We start from the raw sequence: 23,507 nt of genomic DNA on the forward strand, positions 1-23,507 counted from the left end.
AATACATCAGACAATACAATTACTTAAAAAACAAAACAAAAAATAAAACAAACATACAGTACATACATATAAATACAGTATATTAAAATAAGGGCACTTAGACTGGTAACAACAACAGAGTCCTTATGGCCACAAGACCAAATAGCTGCAGAGAATACAATTAGACATTTTCAGTTTCCACCATTAAATAAGATAAATCATTAACCGTAATATATTGGATAAACCGTCCCCATATCTTATCAAACATCTTTTGTTTATTTTTCAAAGTATAAGTGATTCTTTCCAGAGGAAGACACAATGACAGCTCCCTAAACCACTGAGCTGGGGGCCCACTTTTGGAGGAACAGTGGGTTTTGCTGCACAGTGCGAAAGGACTATTTGGGACGTTGTGGGTTACACATGGTGACGCACATGGCAAATTGTGGCCAACGATTATTTATACAATTATATGTTTGTACCTCAGTGCCCACGCTGTTGTCCCGGCTGCCAGTCCTCCTCCTCCATCTCGCCTGCAGGCGATTTCAAGAGTGCAGGTCTGGGCTGGCAGTGTTTGTGAAGGAAGATAAGAGTCTCTCCAAACTAATCTCTCATGGGGGTTGGTGTTGGCACTACCCGCTATGCCAGGGGGCTGGATGTTACTTTGGCGGGACGAGTCGCTGAGGCTCAGCGGTCTGTAGCAAAATAGAGTGCTACAGCGATGACGTCTTTTTTGTAGGCCAAGCCGGAACCATGGGTTCCCACTGCAGATTTATCTCAGGAATTATCTCATCGCATAAAGTAAGAAAATAATCTCTGTAGCAAACAGATGATATTGACATGTTTTGCCCAACAAAATAATCTCCACAAATCAACACTCTATGATGATTGAAAAACAAACGATCCGGGCACTCAAGGTAACATGGAGGCTGCCAACATGTTTCGATCTCGAGAAATGAATATAGACAGACAGACAAACTCATTAAATAGTACTAGAACATGTACGATCAGCTAAACAATTAGACATCTAACAAAATAATATCCAAATGCATGTGGCCTGTGGCCGTGGGTACATATAGCAGTTGATAGATCAATCAATCAATTGATCAATCAATCAATCAGCATGTTTGAAGCCACAATTAACTATACAGATTATTATTTGTGAGAGAGAGAGAGAGAGTTTAGTTTAGAGAGAGAGTTTAGTTATTGGAAGGTTGACAATTTGACCCCGGGATACCCGGTCTACAGTTGGTGTAGACTGTAGACCGGGCACTAAAGCAAGACGGCACTAAAGCTACTCATCGGGGCCATCTGAGCAGCCTTCAGATGGGTAATACTGATAAGAAATGTCGAAGAGGAGGCTGAAAAACAGCCAAAAGACACGCACATCCAAGTACCTAACTAGGCTAGGTGCCGGATCAAACAAAGTCACAGAATGAGAATAAAAAAAGTCTGCACACCAATTTCAGCTCCCAGTTATATATATATATATATATATATATATATATATATATATATATATATATATTTTTTTGCGGCTTCCGCCTTTATTTTATATAAAACCCGCGGAACACTGCCAGACTGGATTACCAGCCAAGGTGCCTGGACCGCTGAGCCACGGCGCCCAGGCCCCCAGTTATAACTTTACTTAGAAAAGTGGTAACATTTTGGGCCGCAGCCCTTCCTCAGACCTTCACATCAAAATGACTTGAGTGTGACTTGAGTGTGACCCAGAGTAATCTAGTAAGAGAGTAATGACACTCCCGTTGACTCTCATTGTAACAATGGAATGCGGAAGTGCTCATTTTATCTCAATGGAATAGTTCCAGCCATAGGAGCAATGTTTGGAACTATCGCCCATAGGCACCCGCTTTGCGGCGAGATCAAAGCGTGTCACCACTCTCTTACTAGATTACTCTGGTGTGACCTACGTCCTACGTCACCTACCACACCTGTGGCCCATCAACCATCAGTCCCCAATCATAATTGTCACCGGTCAGGTGACATTGACAATAGTGATTAGTACAAGTCTCAGTGTAAATCCATTGCATTAAATACAGATTACAATACACAATATATTCATATTTATCCCACACCTTTACAGACATTGTAAATGTACACAAAAATAACTCAGGCTGACAAAGCCATCATACTGCGACCTAAGAGGCGCCTCTTGTCTACTCTAAATGTAAGAAAAAAAAGACAGGGAAAGAAATACCTTATGATCAATTAAAAACAGAAGAGTTTACTACTATTATGGATAACAACCAGGATCGAGGAGAAGATAATGTTTATAAATATGACCGTGGCGTAGATACCCATTGAGTTGATACCATGTGCATCTTTAGACACATAAAACACAAGTAGAGAATCAGAGGTATATACCCTACCCACAGGAGGCCATTTATAAAGTAGAGAATCAGAGGTATATACCCTACCCACAGGAGGCCATTTATAAAGTAGAGAATCAGAGGTATATACCCTACCCACAGGAGGATCAGAGAATCAGAGGTATATACCCTACCCACAGGAGGATCAGAGAATCAGAGGTATATACCCTACCCACAGGAGGATCAGAGAATCAGAGGTATATACCCTACCCACAGGAGGATCAGAGAATCAGAGGTATATACCCTACCCACAGGAGGCCATTTATAAAAAGGTCTGAACATTTGTTTTTAAAGAAAAAATAAGAAAAACGCCAGTGTTAATGTGGTTAATGTCAGTGCTGGATATAGTGGACCAGACATCTTACTTTATGTTTTTTGCATTTCTATTGAAATAGATGAGGTGTTTGTTCTGTGACATATCTGGGTCTCAGGGCTGATATGGAAGCTGTTTCAGCAACATATCCTACTCTTAATGTTAATATACTGTAACACGGATTGCTTGAGTCACGTCAGCATGGGTAACACGGGGACGAGACTGCTAATATTTAGGTAACCAATCACTCTAATTAGCGGTAACATTTTGCACCAGGCAGCGTTAAGTTTTCGATAAAGGTTTTTATGTCGTGTTGTGAGTTGTGACATATCTGGGTCCCTAGACTGATTGGAGTATTTTTAGCCGGCGTACAACATCTTGGCAGCCATCTTAAGGACGTTTCTCATGTCAGACATCTTATGTCTGTGCCAAAAGAAAAGCTCCATTGAACCATCATGTATTAATTTAGTATTTTTAGTACCGAACATAGTAGTTTAGTGTATTATAGGAGCCTGAGGAAAGGAGATTTCATCAAAGAAGAAGAGGTTATTATTGGTGAAATAACTGATGTGCAATTGTGCATTGTCTCAAAGAGTCGTCTATGATTTGGAAGCACAAAACATTTTTTTGTAATGCACTAAAGAGACAGCACAGTTTTAGAACATATAATAGAGAGAGGGAGAGAGAGAGAGAGAGAGAGAGCGAGAGCTCCTCTAGACTGGTTCCAGCTTGGTTCCAGTCCACTTTGGAACTGGTCCATTTGAGAATCTGTGATAAACACGCTCCCATTCAGAACCAGGATGTGGGATTAATCCTATATGCTGCCATTGGCTGAGAGAGAGAGAGAGAGTTAGAGACAGAGAGACACAGGAATAAAGAGGCCAATCCAATAAGTGGGTTACACTATTTGGTTTTGAAAAGTGTGTGTATGTGTGTGTGTGTGTGTGTGTGTGTGTGTGTGTGTGTGCACACACGCACGCATGCACGCACGCGTGCATGCACACGCACGCGCTACATGTTCCAATTGAAGCCTGCTGTGCTAGTGTTCCATTCTGCTGAGAACGGGGTTTTTCACAGTGGATTAACGGAACAATGCATGATAACTCACCATTGTCTTACTCACCATTGTATCGTCCCCTATCATATCCCCAATGCCATTATAATATGCAAATAGAATTAACCCACAGAACAAGACAAGGGAACGCTGTATGGGCGACTTTTACTCTCACCAGACATCCAATTAAATTAACCCATTTTGGGCGGGAACCCCTTTTGGTGTTAGCATTATGTTATGCTTATGCATAACATAATGCATTATGTTATGCTTTAGCTAACATAATAAAGCAGATCTACAAGCTCGTAGCGCGCCACCGAGTGGCGCGCTACGAGCTTGTAGGTCTGCTATTTTTGAAAAATCAAAGAACGACTGACATAGAAACATAGCTTTTTCAGAAAACTGTCAGGATGTAGAAGACATTTTTAGAATCTGATCTCAGGTCAAAATGGGTTAAAACAAACGCTTACTAGGCGGGATGGCAAAAATGACCACCACAACAGCTTGGTTTGCTGATGGGAGGTGTGTGTGTGTGTGTGTGTGTGTGTGTGTGTGGTGTGTGTGTGCTTGTGCGTGTGACTGCCATGAGGGGCTGTGCCACTCAGCACCGTCCCAGATTCTAATATACGGAGGTATTCCCAATAGAGTATATCCTAATTAAATAACTAATAGAATTAACCAGCAGTATGTACAGTATAAGAACATGTACTACACACACACACACACACACACACACACACACACACACACACACACACACACACACACACACACACAGACACAGACACACACACTCTGCTAAGGCCCTGTAGGGCAGGATGGAAGAGAATAAATAATTTGATAGAGTAGAGAAAATCATTTGATAGGGTAGGAGGAAGAAGAGTTGAGTGCTTTCGGAGGATTTGAGGTGGAGAAACAAGGTGAAAGATTTTAGCGATCTCTCCTCTCGTTTGCTAGTGGTCTGAGCTAGAGGTTTCTGGAGTAGTGATTCCGTGAGAGTAAAGGACAGAAGAGGAGAATATCGGATTTCATCCCTTTTCATTTCACAAACATCTGTTGGAGATCTGAGCTGATTACCAAAACATCTGGACGGACTGAAGGACTGTCCTGTCATCGGTGGTTTGGCTACCTCCCCTCCTCTCCCCAGATGCTCTCGGTCTCCCCAGAGGCAGGGTTGGAGCTGACATCCTGTCGGATGTCACCCTGTGAGAGATGACGCTGGCGCCACTCAGTTGCCAATGTGAACTCAATCTACGTTGTTGGCCTTTTCAAACATTCGTCAGTGCTGGTTGAACGTCATTGATGGCATGAATGGAACATTTCCAATACAATATCCCAGCCTTTAGATAAGTGGGTTTTTCGTTATGCTTGTGTGGTGTTCTTGACACCACACCACACTTGGGCAGCATTTATGGTTTAGAATCCAAAGGGAAGCACACACATCTCTAAAAAAAGGTGCTGAACAAAAGAGAAGTACAGCATTTGGTTTATCATTTCACTTTCAAATTGTAGTGGTGTCATTAACGGACACGAAAGGGCAGAATGTGGAGATATAATTTTCTTGCAGGTATTGTCATGACTTCAGCCTCATTGCCAGCCCCCGTTCCCCTTTTTATATTGGCAGATACATAGTAAATCTGTTCATATCTATTAATTTCCTACCCAATTATTATAGGTGCATAAGACATAAAACTCCATAATCAGTTGGTTTCCAATTTGCCATTACTGAGAAGACATTGGGGGCTGACATCAGCTAGTCTAAGACAGGAGCCCCCCCTCCATGCCGTCCTGCTGCGGCCTTTCTCCAGAGGCAGGTGTGCCCCCCCCCCCCCCCCCCCTTATTTACTGAGGAAATCTTTTGCTGAGCAAGCATGTTTTTTTTCCTTCCCCCCAAGTAACATCCTACCACACAGTTCCTCATGTTCACACACCTGGGAACTACGCAGTGTAACCACTTCCAGACTTGATCTGAACCACACCACCGGGCATTTCAGAGCTGTGTTGATCCCTCGGCTCGTAGTGGGTCAGGATTATTAAACAAACATTGATTGAGGATGACGCTATTTAGCTGAAATTACGAAATGTCTGTAAGGTAACAAAAAAAATCACCTTCATTAAACCACTTAAACCACTTTCCCCAGGGCTCTAAGTATGCTAGTATTTCCCTTCTCTTCTCTTCTCTTCTCTTCTCTTCTCTTCTCTTCTCTTCTCTTCTCTTCTCTTCTCTTCTCTTCTCTTCTCTTCTCTTCTCTTCTCTTCTCTTCTCTTCTCTTCTCTTCTAACAGTCTCCCAATCATGGACAACAAAGGAAAAACATGAAGATTGGTGTGTGTGTACGTGGAAGCTTGTGTAGACTAAGCACGAAGGAATGGAGGGGGGAGGGGTTACAGGGAGGAAAACCACTGATAGAGTGATGAAGTGAAACACGGCTCAGCATTTTTTCACCGTGACGAGAAACGCACTGCTTGGAACAGACGATGTCAGAGAGAGGACAAACCCAGGGAGGAACCTAAGAAAAGAGAGAAGAGATGGGGGGGCAGAGGGGTTATGTTAGACAGGCTCCATTATCAGATGGCGTACAGATGGCGTTCTCTTCTCAAACTGACCAGCAGCAACCAGGAAGTCAAAGCTGTGACTCCCCACAACGGGCAGAATGGAAAGTGCATTATTGTGGGCCGGGTCCCTGAGGATATTGCAAGTGATGATATGACATTTATATTATTTATTTTTATTTGGGGGGGGGGATGTAAGCCGGATTCTGCCTCAGACATACATGGCTCAAAACCTGCGGACCATCCTGAGAGATTGAACTCTTCATACAATAGTCTTGCGTAGCCAGACAACTATTCCACAATCTCTGAATGCTATATAGAGTCTGGAACTACACCTTTCGAGCTTATTTTTTTATTTCCATTTCTGCTAAGCAACAAGCTATAGATGGGTAGATGATTTATATTTATATTACTATAAATTTGCGCGACTGTAAAGACGAAACGGAAGTGGGGAGGAGGCTCCACTTCCGCTTTATATTTTGCTCATGATAGAGTTTCCGTTGCTCCAGACTGTATGACGTTTGAAAATTGCGAGAGGCAACAGTCTGGCCATGCAAGACTATTCATACAAGGACGCAGGTTCAATCCCGCCAGTGTATCCACGTGTCTGTATTTGGCATAACATGGATTGAACCCTCATCCACTCAATGCATTCCAAGTCTTTCTAGTTAAGTGCATTTGCTAACTACTTAACCACTTAGACTCTCTTTTTTTTTATATAATATTTATTTTATTTGGAAAAAGCAGTACAATAACAGCATTTCTATGCATACATAGGACACAAGTGCAGTTCCCATGATTTTTTTTTCACCCCTCTTCCATCCCTCCCCCCTCCAAGTGACTCCATCTCCAGTGTCTCTGTAACATCCTTGCTTTCTTCAGGACTACATATGGCATCAGGTCAACACTTAACAGGGGCAAAGGGCAATATCGCTTCAGAGTGTACATTTTAGAAGGAGAAAAAGAAGAAAGAGTGGGCATCACTTAGACTCTCTATACTGTAAAATGGCCTTGCGTTGCACCATACCTTTCCATACACCAAATCTCTTCGCGGAAAATAAACTATCCACAACCATCCCCCCAGGGGTTGAAGTGTATAAATGTCTTGTATAATCTGTTATTCATTGTGTCTTTCTACCTGCAGGTTCCTATATGTATGTGGACGTGTCCCAGTATGATGTTGGGGAGAAGGCCAGGTTTCAGCTGCCTGTCATGAAGGAGAACGACACCCACTGCATTGACTTCAACTACCTCCTCACCAGCCCCGATGGATCCAGTCCTGGAACGCTCAATGTTCTAGTCAAGGTACTGTATGAAGAGCCTTTACTGCCAGTCAGAGATGTCATTTAAAAAGAAAATAGAAAAGAAATAGAAAAAGAAAACAGAAATTGTGCCAAATATGCCCCGTTTAAAAAATAACCGATCTACAAAATTGCAACGCATGGCGGCGCATTGTGAGATCTGCTCGTATAGATCCTGTTTGTGTAAAGAAATGAAAATGTTTGGAAAATCTTGGTGTACATGCCCAAAATAGCTGCCATCGGAGGCAGCTATTGAGATGTTCTCCGATCTAGAATCGGATTAACTCGCTGCATAACCCGCTAAACACGCCTTTTATTCTTTATTCTTTTATTCTTCCCCTGTGTAACACGCTAAACCCGCTATTTGTTTTATATGTTTAATTCGCCTTTTTTGATGACTTTCATGAAAATCCTGCTTTGTCGCGGACATCGTGACGAGGCTGGAAAACTCACTCCAATGCAAAGTGAACGAGGGGGTATAGACAATCTTGGCTCACTGCTCTTTGTTTGTGAGTCGCATCTTGGAAATGTGTCGGCTCAATAACAAACGATCGGACTATTTTCAGCCGGATAATCATGATACGGAGCTAGAATTACGACGCATTGACTCTTCAAAGGTAACATCGGCAGCGACCGTAACTTCTTATAATGTTAATTACAGCAATAAAGGTGTTTTAATCTAATCAAATTCTAATCAAATTCTAATCACATTTTAATCTAATTCTAATCTAATCTAATTAAAATGTATATAGCATGTGGTTACTGTATGTTTTGTAATAATAATAAAAATCTACAAAGTAACTAGTAACTAAAGTTTTCAAATAGATGTAGTCGAGTAAAAGTATAAAGTCAAGTACAAATAACTCAAAATTGTACTTTAGTACATCACTTAAGTAAATGTACTTAGTTACTTTCCACCACTGCTAAATTGTGAAGACATAACAAAACAACTAAAAACTGTTTATCAATAAAACAGAATATGACACATTACAGTAAATTATTCTGGTGTGAGTGTCTGGTTAGAGCTTAAGCCAGAATTATTCTTAGTCACGCTGTGGCACATTGTGAGCTTGTAGATCGTCTGTTTTTGGTGCACGACACAAGCACACAACTAAGTCAGACGTTTGGTGTTTTGCAGCTCCAGCACAGCTGTATGTGAGTTGTCCTTGTCATTGGGACGATCTTGATGTAAGCCTGGACGCCTTGCAGAGCGTTCACTCACATCAGATAACACACTAGCTCGCCGTGTTTGATGATGACGACACCATGATCAAACGCTGTGGCTGTTTACTTCATGCGCTGATCTGCTTTTCATCTGCAAACCAGCGCAGATTTTTCTCCCTCTGCCCTGTTTTTCCTTGCACGATTTTGCGTGTTTTTGGAAACACATTGAATGTGTCTGTCACTTCCACTTTCACCGCGTTCCTGGTTCACTTTTTTCCCCGTATAAGGGAACACAGGCGTTTTCGAGTGCATGTGGAACATGCAACAGACCAGATGTTCTTTGGCACGCAGTGATATTTAGTGTGTGGTGAGTGTGACTGCATAATCATTGCCTTATTGTCTCCTCTCTAGGTAAACAAGGGGCCCTTGGCTAATCCTATATGGAACGTCACCTCCTACACTGGCAAAGACTGGCTCCGTGCTGAACTCGCCGTCTCTACATTCTGGCCTAATGAGTACCAGGTAACACTTGTCACTCAGATAATAACAATAATAATAATAGGTTGAGTAAGATATTTTTTTTGTGTGGCTAGATTAAGTTATTACCTGCCTTGTTTGATATGGACTGGACTGCACTGGACTCTTCCTCATCGTCTTTCAAGTGTTGAAAGAAATATTTTCGCCTCCTGTTGAACACACCTTAAGTGTTGATCCTGCTGCTTTTATGGTGTGTGTGTGTGTGTGTGTGTGTGTGTGTGTGTGTGTGTGTGTGTGTGTGTGTGTGTGTGTGTGTGTGTGTGTGTGTGTGTGTGTGTGTGTGTGTGTGTGTGTGTGTGTGTGTGTGTGTGTGTGTGTGTGTGTGTGTGTGTGTGTGTGTGTGTGTGTGTGTGTGTGTGTGTGTGTGTGTGTGTGTGTGTGTGTGTGTGTGTGTCTGTCTTGTATGTTCCCCATACAAGACTTTGCCATCATGGTTCTGGTTCCTGTTATGCTCATTGATGTTGCGTGATGTCATACATTGTTCTCCCCATTTTCGTTCTTCCAGCGACATCCACCAAAAATGAAACGAAAACTGCTTTCAGTCGTAAAACATCAACGTGTCGAGTCCAACATTCATCCTCCCCTCCTGTCTAGCCTGTCTTTGTCAAACCCAAATGACCCGGAATTCTTCACACTCTGTTGCTAAAGCAAATGTTGACAAGCAACTTTAAGAGAATGAAGGGTAACAGTATTGCAACATAATTAGGCAATAACTCAGCTGCATCAGTCTAGATCTTTGACTAACAATAACTCAGCTGCATCAGTCTAGGTCTTTGACTAACAGTTTAACTCAGCTGCATCAGTCTAGGTCTTTGACTAACAGTTTAACTCAGCTGCATCAGTCTAGGTCTTTGACTAACAATAACTCAGCTGCATCAGTCTAGGTCTTTGACTAACAGTTTAACTCAGCTGCATCAGTCTAGGTCTTTGACTAACAGTTTAACTCAGCTGCATCAGTCTAGGTCTTTGACTAACAATAACTCAGCTGCATCAGTCTAGGTCTTTGACTAACAGTTTAACTCAGCTGCATCAGTCTAGGTCTTTGACTAACAGTTTAACTCAGCTGCATCAGTCTAGGTCTTTGACTAACAATAACTCAGCTGCATCAGTCTAGGTCTTTGACTAACAGTTTAACTCAGCTGCATCAGTCTAGGTCTTTGACTAACAGTTTAACTCAGCTGCATCAGTCTAGGTCTTTGACTAACAGTTTAACTCAGCTGCATCAGTCTAGGTCTTTGACTAACAGTTTAACTCAGCTGCATCAGTCTAGGTCTTTGACCTCAGCTGCATCAGTCTAGGTCTTTGACTAACAGTTTCAGCATGTGCAAGCCAGGGGCCACGTACACATTATATGGCACGCACAGGGGAAGGAATAAGGGTTATAAAGTTGGACATAATTTGTAAAATTCAAGGAAATTATGTGTCAATATTTCATAGTAGGCCTAAGTACAAGGAGGGATGAAGTATAGCTCTGAGCAAAAACAATCTCTCTTCTCTTCTCTCCCTCTCCCTATCCCTCTCCATCTCCCTCTCCCTCTCTCTCCCTTTCTCTCACGCGTGTGCGTGAGTGCGTTGTCGTTCATCTGTTGGAGTGTCACTGCAGGGATCACAGTCAGTCATCTGGTCTTTCTTGTTTTGACAGTACACCGCTCATTAACATGATGTGTGTGTGTGTGAACAGTGCGGGAGGGGTTGTCTGTGTTGACAGATGTGTGCGTTGTCGTGGGTGAGGTTATCAGCTGAATGTAGTGGCACATTCTCTCGCTCACTCTTACAGTACACGCACGCACGCACGCACGCACGCACGCACGCACGCACGCACACGCCCACGCACGCACGCACGCACGCACGCACGCACGCACGCACGCACGCACGCACGCACGCACGCACGCACACATACACACACACAGCCCAGAGATGTATATTTAGCACAGTGAAGAAGACTGAAAGCATCCTTTAAGCTCAATACCCCTTGGGGGACCAAGGGGGAGATCTAGACAGAATTAAACTCGTGTGTCAACACGTTTTTAATTGGATATAATCGTCCTGATTGGCCGGAGCTCCTGTTAGTGTCTCAAGCTGCAGGGACAGGTTATTTAGATGAAGTTATGTTATGTTATTTAATGAAGCTATAATTTCATGTTCTGACGTGTTTTTAATGTTGGCACTTCAGGTGGCGTTGTGATGAGATGAGACCGTGTACACATGGGTACACTACAAACGGAAACAATATTGTTGCTCTCTGGGAGAAACCGCTTACATCCATTTTTAAACTTTTCATCTTTCTTTCTGCATTATTTTCTTAAAAATATTAACTTTTTGAATCAATTACATCAATCAGTTAGATCAACCGATGCACCAATACTGCTACTGCCACCATCAGGGGAAAAACCCTCATAAAAGTGACACTCTTTCCTTTGACTATAAACTTGTCAAGGTCCTTTATGTGTTGGCTAAGTGCCTTGACCTCCGCCTGACCACAGCCCAGTGAATCACTCATTTTCAATCTCAATACCTATTTGGTTGCTCATTAATGTCACCATGGGCTCAATTTATCAGCTCATGGTCTGTTGGTCTGTTTGGCCTCTTTTCTTAATTTATTTTTTTACATCTCATCGGTGTTCAGTATTTTCCAGATCACTCCCACCAAGGAGCAAAACGCAGTTAACGCACAGTAACAACTGGACTGCATCCATCCTTCAACCTCGACAGTGCACTCAAAAACATTTGACTGCAGAGCCATCGAACCACTGAATGCATGTCAAATGCAAGTCAGCAGGTCTACTACGGAGGCATGTTGCGCAGCAAAAATATTTTGTTGCGACCATAGGTCGCATTTACTATGAAAACGTGCATTTCCCAACAGTCCGTCCATCCGTTCGTCACCCCATGCCTCCATATATGGTCATGCCCCGTGACATCACGTGACAACATCAGGGATCTCCTTTTATGGGCATATATGTAGTCACGACAACATCGCCAGGGGCCTTTCCGCATAAAAATGTTGACGGGTGCAGGACAAAAATATATACATACAGAAGGAAGGTAGGAAGTCCGCACACCGTTCTTAAGCTCCCAGTAGTTTCCTAATAAACTACTGGGAGCTTAAGAACGGTGTGCAGACTTCCTACCTTCTTTCTGAATGTCAATATATTTATATGATAACCACTGTGGTTGTCGCGGCGCTACTCAGACTTGCAAATGAACCAAGTTGGTAAAACACATGGATCTCCATACGTGGAGCTGACTATCATCACCTGAAATCTGGATCTCCATATATGAAGATCACAACACTGACCTCATCAAACCCTGGATAGCCATACATAGTTTGTTTGGGTCGAGGTCGCTTCCCGTTATTATTCGGTATTTGTGGTTATTATTGCGACTGTAGGTTGCATTTACTATGAAAACCTGCATCTCCCGTCTGTCCGTCACACATGCCTCCATATATGGTCATGCCTTGTTACATCACGTTTCCATATATGGTCACGCCTCGTGACATTAAGTGACATCATGAAAACCCTTAGATCTCCATATAAGGTGCCTCGTGACACGTCACGCCACTATATATGGCCATCTCCAGTTATGAGATGGAAAAGACTGGATCATCACCTAGATCTTCATTTATGGAGCCATCCAGTGCAACTCTACACCTGACCTCAAACCCTTAGATCTCCATATATGGAGCTGACCTGACCTGACATTATGTTCATCCTACCCCACCCGTCCTTCCTGTTCTGAAATTCTATACATATCCATATATGGCCAGTACAGAATTCATTCCATATGTTGATCTCACTCTCCATGCCAAAGTGCCAGTGCTCGCCCAGCAGTCTGCCGTCACCCAGGCGGATGCAGGGCGAGGACGCTTCTCGCCACTCAGGGTGTCTTACTGGTTTTAAGATTAGAGCGGTTATAAAGTGGTTTCACACTATTAAATAAATGTCCAGTCGTGATAGTTTATTTCTCTTTAATACATGTGAATGCATAATGGTCCTGTATTTAATGCTATAGCATATAAGTTAACCAACCACTGGCGCAGAGGCCCAGGCAGGTTTGCTTTCTGGCTACGGTGTCTCTGGCTTGGCCAGGCGCTCCACTGCACACAGTTGGCACAGTTGGTGTTGGCGGGTGGGAAGGGTGGCTTTTTTGGTTAACCCATTTTGGGCGGGAACCCCTTTTGGTGTTTTAAACATTGTTATAATTTAGCTATTGAAAAATAGCAGATCTACAAGCTCATAGCGCGCCACGAGCTTGTAGGTCTGCTATTTTTGAAAAATTGTGAAAATATTTATTTCAGAAAACTGGAGGATTTAGAAGATTTTTTTTTTAATTTCGAGGTCAGGCCTAAATGGGTTAAAATGCGTGTCGTATATTCTGATAGCACTCATTTCTATAGATTCTTTGTTCAGTAACAGGGATTCTGAACAAAGACAGAATTCGGAATTGGAATTGAGAGCCCCGAACTGAGCTCATGCCTCCTTCAATGCATGAGGAATGAGCAGGCCGCTGCTTATCACCTGACGGGGGGGAGTGTCCCCGGTAAGACGTAGCGTGTGGAAGGAACATGTTATTCCAACCAGTTCCTTTCCCCTCCATCAGGCACCCCCAGCTGACCGGGCGGAGGAATATAGAGACCAGGATTACTGCATGTTTTTTGTGAAGGTACCTATAGGGACACGTGGAGAACATGCAAACTCCACACAGAAAGGCCCTTTCGCCAACCCCACCTATAGGGTATGGGCGCTGATGATGCGGAGGAGAATAACACGCCCCAGTGTCTCCGGCGGGAATCGAACCTGGGACCTTCTAGCTGTGAGGCGAAAGCGATATTACAGGGCTGGAAAAACGGGGAGACTCCTGTTACTGAACAAATGATTTGAGAATATAGTACCATAACCTTTTAAACAAAAAATTAGAGATGTCCCGATACTGTATCATATCTGTATCTGCAAATATGCCATCTAACCACCGATCCGACACAGGGGTAAGGGGTTGACACTATGGCAGGTAAATTAAATGTTGGGGCATGTGGAGTTTGCTTTCGAGTTGCCCAAACTGCAAGTGCACATTTGAGTGAGGAGTCTGCTATAAACACAATGCGAGATATATAGCTAGATAGCTATAAACACTATTCCCGGTCGGTGGACTTCAATATAAGATATTTTTCCTTTTTTTATTATTATAAATATTATTCTCTGGTATCGGTATTCGGTATCTGTATCGGCTAACACAGAAATTGTGGTATCGGGATCGGAAACGAAAAAAGTGTATCGGGACATCCCTACTAAAAATACAAAAAACTTTTTGTTTTAACCAAAAACATATCACTATCCTACCTAAGAAGTGGCTGGTGATGCTCCATGTGCATCAGAAGAAACACATGGTCGTCTACACAGCCACCACAGGACAACAGTGGGTGTTGACAGCAGGTTGACAGGGACCACGGTACACATGGGGGGAATTGGCAATGACTGAACTGGGTAGGAAAACAACAAACAGCTGTTCAAAAACAAAAATAAATTCAAGTAGACACGAACATAAGGCATTCATGATACCAGTTCCATTCCAGACATAGGAACGCAGACTCAGATGTGGCTTGGAAATTGACCTCGGAAGATTTACGTGAGGTTTTACATCTGCTGTGACTGACACACAATTTTATAGGGCTCATTTTTATAGTCTTTGGTGGCATTGGTCTGCCCGAACCAAACCCATGACCTTCCAGTCTCAGGATGGACACTCTATCCGCAAGACTACTACTGAGTTAGTGTCCATTGAATGGGCCGTACCCAAACTGGCTTTACTCATATCAACATAAGTGCTCTCTCTCCTCACACACACACATATTTAAAACAACAACATCTTAACTGAGAGAGAATAGGCACACACACACACACACACACACACACACACACACACACACACACACACACACACACACACACACACACACACACGCGGGCACATCAAGCACTCACGCTTCTAAAGGGGATATGGAAATCAAGTAGCATATAGCTGTAATGAACGACAGACACACAGATACTGTAGATATAGCAGGCAGGGCAGGCGTGCAGACGGACAGACAAGGCAGGTAGACAGACAGACCGACAGAAAGACAGATAGATAGATGAAGGTATTAAAAGTCAACTGATGCCTCCCTGCTTGGCTGTGAGCTCAGAGTGAAAGATGATAGGAGAAAGAGACAAGATAGATTGGTAGGAGAGGAGGCGAGAGAGAGAGAGCGTATGACAAGCGAGGGATGATGATAAGCTAAGGGTAAACAGTTCACGGCAGGTTTCCTTTTTACAGGTGATGAATGACAACAACGCTACCTCTCTCTCTCCCTCCCCCCATCTGTCCTCTCTCTCATCTCTTACACCATCCTCTCCTCTCCTTCATTACAGTCCTCCTCCTCGCTGAGTAAACACTGTCAGAAAACAGACAGAGGAGAGGAGAGGTTGAAGATGGGTGGTGGGGGGCGATGGAGAGGAAACGAAAAAATGGACGACAATGGAGGAGAAGTGACAGAAGGAGTTGAAATGACAATAAGGATGAATTCACTTTAATCATTATCCACGTGATACGTTTTGATGGAAAGGGCTTGTCGCTGGAAAGACAACTAATATACTGTATGATATGGCCAATTCAAGATGAAAAAACTAAAAAACAAAACAAGATTGAACACACTTGGTTCACCCCCAGGGTTTTTCCCTCTAGTCTACATAACATCAAATCTCTTTGCTGAAGTAGCCAGTCTAAAAGCTCACAATGTGCCGTTGTTGCTGTTGTGTCACAACTAGGGATACCTAGTTGTGACCCATAAAAAAAAAAATCCCATAGTTGGTGGGGACGGAGGCTCTCCATACTAACCGGAGCAATGCTAAAAGGTAAATGGACGGTTGCCGCTTTCATATATGGAGTATACGGTTGTCTACGAACATACGCGTAGATAGCACCAGTAGGTATCGATAGCCTAGCTACGTTTATAAACGTAGATGGCAGCAAAAAAGTTAATGAAAGGTCAGGAATGATTGTGGATGTGGAATACCTACGCTTGCCTCTTTCTCCCCTCCTTCCAACTCCACTGACCTTTACTTTAATTAAAAGTACATTATTTATAAAGTACAGTATTTATGTACTTTGCGGATCAAACAAATACAGAACAAGGCGTAGCCTACTTATAATCTTTTTGAATATTGGTAATAGTAATGCTGATAATGCCCTCTCTCTCTCCTCTCCTCAGGTCATATTTGAGGCAGAAGTCTCAGACAGCAAGGCTGGCTTCATAGCCATCGACGACATTCAGGTGCTCAGCTACCCGTGCGGTAAGTCATTAGCATGCCAGCAATTAGTCCTAGTCCGCTGCTTAGACGCTGATAGCTCAGGCCACTCATTAGACTGCACCTATGATGGCTTCTGTTGCAGCTGAACGGCTAGATTAGTAGGAAGGTGACACGGGGGGTGGGGGTTGGGGAAGAAGGAGAGAGGGGGGAAGAGGAGCGAGAGGGGACGACGGGCAACAGCAAGGAGAGAGACAGACGAGTGAAGAGGAAGAGTTGAAGGAAGAGAGACTGGGAGCGATAGAGAGTGAAGCGAGAAATGAGACGGTATTATGGAAAGAGACAATTCTGACCGCTCAGCACTTTAGAGATATACACACACCCACGGATGCACGTGCGGCGTGCGCACAGATATGCACACACGCACGCACGCACACATGCACGCACGCACGCACACACGCACACACGCACAGAACAGTGGTTGTCTTGTCTCCAACTGAGAAGCGAGTCGGAGCAGAGGCGAAGGTTGTGATCCATTTCTAATTGTGGCTAACCTTCGTGTCCCCTTCTCTCCTTCTCTTCTGCGTTTCTTTATTTACTGCATCCCTCCAATTAAAATATGCTGCAAATGCAGAACTATTCACCTGCCATGGCGCACACACACGCCTGGTGTGTGGGTCAGGACCATGGCGCACACACACGCCTGGTGTGTGGGTCAGGACCATGGCGCACACACACGCCTGGTGTGTGGGTCAGGACCCAAACAGAACTATTCACCTGCCATGGCGCACACACACGCCTGGTGTGTGGGTCAAGACCCAAACTGGGTCACAACAATGTCATTCCATGTGACAGGGGAGGTTTGGGGAAAGGCAGGGTTGCTCCCAATGCCAGCTCTGACAGCACCATCCAGCCTAGCAGGATCTCTAATGCTTCTCTATCTGTTAAATCAGTAGTTCTCAATGTTTTATTTGTCCCCAGACACCACTCTAAGAACCACATGTTAAATGATAATGATGACAACGTTTGCATTGTTTATTGCCACACCAACCTCATTGAGACAAAATCTCAAAACCATTATCAGGCAAAAGTATTCGAAGATGTATGTATTTCCAAAATAGCAGATGTACAAGCCCACAACGTGGTTTGTTTGGAGCTTATAGATTGGCTATTTGTTTTACTTTTGCGTGACATAACATGACCAATCGCATTAATTTATGAAAGAAGAAAAAGTAAATCTAATTATTGCGTAACAAATATAAAATCAGAACCTCCAAATCTTTAAATAGGAAGGGGTAAGAAGTAAGAACACGGGACAAGGATACACTGTAGGGAAAACAACCTGGACTGGAATTAGTCCTCAGTCACACACCACAGAAGGACCATTCATCCTCACAGCTGCAGGACACACAACTGTGCATGTGGGTGCGTGCATGTTTGTGTGTGTGTATGTTTGTGTTGTTTGGTGCGTGTGCCGTTCATTTTAGTTTCATTGCCAATTTAACAGCCATCTATGATTGCAATCACCTCCCAAGAATGAAAATGTCAAAGTCAAACGGTATCTTCAGAGCCTGAAAGGCTCATTTTATTTGATAAGCACTAGTTTAATTTGAACGGGTGACTATGAGCATTTACACAGCATGCACACTGAACGTTGAACTATTATTAATCATAACACTAATAACGGTACCACCCGTAAGGATCCATTTGGTTACATTTTTACACCTTCAATTAAACGGTGCAATAAAAAATTAAAAACTTGCAGCCACTCACAACACCTGTGTTTAATTAGGTTGTTTTATTTCCCCGACAACATACCTTATACCTTATAGACATCTTATAATACCTTATAGATACCTACCTTACCTTATAGACACCTTATAATACCTTACAGATCCCTTATAGATACCTTATATTACCTTATAGACACCTTATAATACCTTATAGACACCTTATAATACCATATAGATACCTTATAGACACCTTATAATGCCTTATAGACACCTTATAATACCTTATAATACCTTATAGATACCTTATATTACCTAAGACCTACCTTACCTTATAATACCTTATAGATACAATACCTTATAGACACCGTATAGACACCTTATAGACACCTCATAGACACCTTATAGATACCTTATATTATAGAGACCTGCCTTACCTTATAGACACCTTATAATACCTTATAGATACAATACCTTATAGATACCTTATAGACACATACCTTTTATAGAAACCACCTTATAGACACACACCTTTCAGAGGTAAACAAAACAAATATTTTTAACCTGCCAAAATCATTTTTGAGAAAAAGTTATAGAATTGTATTAAATAAAAAATAAGGGCCCGGGGTAGCTTTTGTTTTAGCTCTGTGGATTTTTTTTATTATTCGCCTACGTAAAGATGTTATCAATATGACCTTTAAGCAACCATAGCATTGTATCCATAGATGTTTGGCAATAACCTCATATCCTGCGTGAGTGTGACCTCTGTCATGGTCATATGAAAGAAAAACCAAACCGCAACCAAACAGTCCCAATGGTAATATGAAAACGTCATCTTTTTCCCACAAGATGGCTCATTTTCTCCATGGTTATGACCTTATTTCCTGTAGATAAATCTCCTCATTTCCTGCGCCTGGGTGACGTGGAGGTGAACGCCGGACAGAACGCCACGTTTCAGTGTATCGCCACCGGACGAGACACATCCAGTAATAAACTCTGGCTACAGGTACGGCTGAGCACGCACGCACGCACGCACGCACGCACGCACGCACGCACGCACGCACGCACGCACGCACGCACGCACGCACGCACGCACGCACGCACGCACGCACGCACGCACACACACTCCAGGCTATACATTTCTGGCTGCTAAGTTGATTAAGAGTTTAATAGCCACTGATTTCATTATAGCTCTATTGTGGTGATGACCTTCAATCATGCTGTCATTGTGTAAGTGTGTGTGTAGTACAATGCCCACCATGTGCCCTTGAGCAACATAGTTAACCCCCACCTGCTCCGGTGGCGCCTGCAGCTAACATTGTGTAGCAGGTGCGTTGTATATCTAGGTCATTGCCAATTGTCTCTATATCTGTCTGTCCATCTTCTAGAGGAGAAATGGTGAAGACATCCCCGTGGCTCAAACTAAAAACATCAACCACAGGCGATTCGCCGCCACCTTCCGCCTCAAAGAGGTGAACAGTCAGGACCAAGATCTCTACCGCTGTGTCACCCAATCGGATCGTGGCTCCGGCGTTTCGAACTTTGCCGGTCTGATTGTCAGAGGTAAGGAGAGTTTTTGTTAATTTAGTTATTTTGTATTCCATTGTGTTTTATAAGTTACGTTCCTTTTCTATGACCTTAATCACATGAATCACTGTAGGGCGAACATTCAGTGAAATTAGATTAGATTATTATAGATTGCCTATTTTCAGTGAAGAGTGAAAAAGGAGTGGTTAACACGATGGACGCCAGATCGCCTCGCAACCCATCAGATGACGGGTTAAGATTTAACCCCGGAGGTCGCCAAACCCGCCAGATGGCGTGTAGTAAGGGTTATATTAGTACCATGCAGCCGAAGCTCAACACTAACCTTCCGTGCTGCCCAGGCTGCTAGACAGCGCCCATGTTCTTCCCATCGTGAGGAACAATGCGCGCGCCTCCCATAACGATCGACTCATTGTCGTGTCTTTGTTGCTCGTTTTCTCCGAAAAATACTCCAAAGTTGTTGTTTTAGTCCAAACCGCCTGGCGTTCAGATGTAAACAGTGATTTCTGATCGCATCGCGCCAGCCATGTTACTGCTTGTGGTGAAACCTGAGACATGTTGGCTGCTGCTCGAAAAAAAGTTTTTGCGCCTCTACTCGCTGTATTGACGGTAATAGAATGGCGCCTATATAGGGATTATAGCTGGCTCTCTGAGGTCATTTCAAATGGCCAGCAGGAGGCGCGTTGGTGGATTTAGGGAAAGCAAGTCTGAAAAGGTGGGTCTTGAGTGTGCTTTTGAACGTGGTGAAGTTAAAATATGAGGTTGAAATGAAGCACTTAGGAGTAACCCTTTTTCCTGGCATGATATTAATGAGTATTACAGTAATTTAGGTAAAATAAATGGCATTGTGACTTTCAAAAGGCTGAATTACCTATACCAAGCAACTTTAGGAGGGTTTTTCTGAAGCATTTCAACATTTAATAGCAGTGAATGACGTACATGGTAATGTTACAGTCCTTTAAAATCCTGATGGCTTTGGTCCTGAACTAACCCGTTTGTGGTTGTTTTTATAAAATTATTAATATTTTAAACAGACAGTGGAGCAAGACCAATATGGCCCAATCTGAGAGCCTGAAATCTCTAGACATGTCCCTTGTGTCAGGAAGCAGGTTGACTGTGTCTGATTGATAAAATACAGCTTGCTCAACTACACTGTGTGTGTGTGTGTGTGTGTGTGTGTGTGTGTGTGTGTGTGTGTGTGTGTGTGTGTGTGTGTGTGTGTGTGTGTGTGTGTGTGTGTGTGTGTGTGTGTGTGTGTGTGTGTGTGTGTGTATGTGTCTATGCTTGTGGGCTTGCTGTGCGTGACTGTGTGCGTGCGTGCACTAGCTGTCATGTGTAGCTGACATGTGGTTAATAAGGTGTCACCACTGTGTTTGAGATGGAATGCTTTATTCATTCACATCCAATACCTTACATATTCAAGTCATCTCCGAGAGAGAGAGAGAGAGAGAGAGAGAGAGAGAGAGAGAGAAAAGGAGTGACAGAAGGAGAGAAGGACAGGGGAGAAAGAGAGAAGGAAGGGGAGCCGGTGGCAAGCGCTCGACGATGTAAACCCCGAGAGCTCATTATCCGCAGAATATCCATATCGGAATCAAGAGTGAACGTGTGTGAATATGCAAACACATTCTGTTTATTATTCCCCGCATATGGAGATGGGAGAGCAGAGAGAGAAAGAGAGAGAATCCGCGAATCAAAGCGCCCACGAGGGCCACGTTCTCCGTACAACAAACGCTGTGCTACGCTGTGTTGACTCTTATGAGCAGAAGCGCCACGCCACCATTGCTGCCAAGGGTTAGCGGTTCTATTCCCTTTGTAGCATTAATGAGTCTGAGCCACGTTCTGCCTGGCCCAGGGCTCTGTTTCAACATGTTAGCTCAGTGGGGGGGTTGGTAGGGGGGTCCGTGTGCGTCCCGGGGACGTTGCACGTATGTTGTCATGTTACCCAAAGGCTAACTTTGGATAAAAGTGGCTCCCAAAAGACCCTACGAAGAGAGGAAACTAGAAGATGCCACCCATGGGGAGGTTGTTTTTCTTTTCCTTTTTTTCCCCACGCTCACTTCTCTCTTCCCTCCAGTTCCTGAAAAGCTGCCATTTCAGAGACATGTGCATATGTAAGCGTCTCATGTTTATTTATCATGAATATGAGATGTAAAGGGGAAGAGACAGATGAGGATTCCATGCAGAGTGTCTGAACATCCACAGAAACATGACCACTCTGCATACAGTATAGGGAGGATGGGGTCGAAAGTACCGCTTTTTTACGTCTTTACACAAAGATGCATATAGCTGGAGTGAAGATATTTTTTGTGAAATATTTACACATGTCCTCTGTCAATATCCACAACGATGTTTCATTTGAATGGTCGAGCTGGAAAGTATCGAATGGAAACCGCAAGTTTGCAACTGTACTTTTGGGTGGGAACTAATGCCAAACATAGCAGTTCTACAAGTTCACAAGGTGTTGTGTGGCAGCAACACGTTGTGAGCTTGTAGACAGGCTATTTTTGGCGAATTTTGGTGTAGAGGGGATAAAAAGCAATCCAAGCAGTCCGTTTCTCTAAAGAACAGAGGGTTTAAGATAAGTGGTTAAATCGGTGGTGGCGAGGGTGAAACACCAGAGCTGCCGCCCGTCAAAGACATGTCAGTGGCGATTAAGCCGTCGATCCAGAGACTCGTTAGGAAAGATGTCACAAACACCAATCGTACCGGGGGACGGTGTAGCAGCCGCGCCACAACACCACAACTCTCATGTATATTTATCAGGATGGGAACGGCGAAAAGATGGAGAGAAATCAAAGGGAAGCAAGCGGGAGGGGTGGGGGTTCTGGGGTTCCCTTTATTTTTTTTTCTCCCTGCCTTCCACCTCATTTCTTGAACATTCTGCTTTGAGGAGGTGTGCAACGGAGTGTTGCGCAGAAGCATTCTGTTCATTTACTCTGAATATATATTTTTAATTATGATCATGAATTGGAAGGAGGGGATAGATCAAAGCAGCAGGAAGCGTGTGGCTTCTGGATCAGGATCTGACGAATGGGAACTGAATCATGTTGCAGATTGGATGATAAACTCAACAGAATGACTCTTCTACAGCAGTGGTTTTTTAACAAGTTTTGAACTAAGGCACACCAATGGGCAAGACAATATCTCACGGTACACCTGGATTCATAGTAAAAAATTGCTCGCAAAGGTAGCATTGCCTATAATGACATGTCCAAAAGAGGGCCACCATGTTAAAAGGGGTACAAATATATTTTTAAGCCTATAGAATTGGTCTCTGCATTGGGAAGTGAGTGCGCAAAGCGTACTGATAAAAAATAATTCATCCCTTCTTATACAGTATGTATTGCAATATAATATGTGCGGTTCTCACAGAATCCCTATGGCACACCTGGTCCTACATGATCCGTGGCCAGGCAACAGGAATGTCAACCATTTTTAGCTTTAAGATTACTTACAGGTGTTGCAGTGTGAGATGTGACATGTCTTCATGCATTGATAATGTAGAGACTAGAGGAGAAGGAATCTCCCTGTGTCAGTCGAGGTTGTAAGAATCTATCGCGCACACACACACACACACACACACACACACACACACACACACACACACACACACACACACACACACACACACACACACACACACACACTCACACTCTTTAGTC

At 43.4% G+C, this 23,507-nt stretch overlaps 1 protein-coding gene across 4 annotated transcripts in view; it reads left to right on the forward strand.

Annotated features, from left to right (window-relative positions):
* ptprk (protein tyrosine phosphatase receptor type K) overlaps positions 1-23,507 on the forward strand; it is a 149,189-nt gene that overhangs the window by 65,574 nt on the left and 60,108 nt on the right. For all 4 annotated transcript variants that reach the window (XM_079525895.1, XM_079525893.1, XM_079525894.1 and 1 more), the window contains exons 3-7: positions 7,430-7,590; positions 9,162-9,272; positions 16,534-16,615; positions 19,191-19,306; positions 19,689-19,863. In XM_079525895.1, the coding sequence (XP_079382021.1) occupies positions 7,430-7,590; positions 9,162-9,272; positions 16,534-16,615; positions 19,191-19,306; positions 19,689-19,863 (645 nt within the window). The remainder of the gene's footprint in view (positions 1-7,429; positions 7,591-9,161; positions 9,273-16,533; positions 16,616-19,190; positions 19,307-19,688; positions 19,864-23,507) is intronic.

Source organism: Electrona antarctica (genome assembly GCF_951216825.1).
Source record: "Electrona antarctica genome assembly, chromosome: 17".
In the NCBI taxonomy this organism is placed as follows: domain Eukaryota; kingdom Metazoa; phylum Chordata; class Actinopteri; order Myctophiformes; family Myctophidae; genus Electrona; species Electrona antarctica.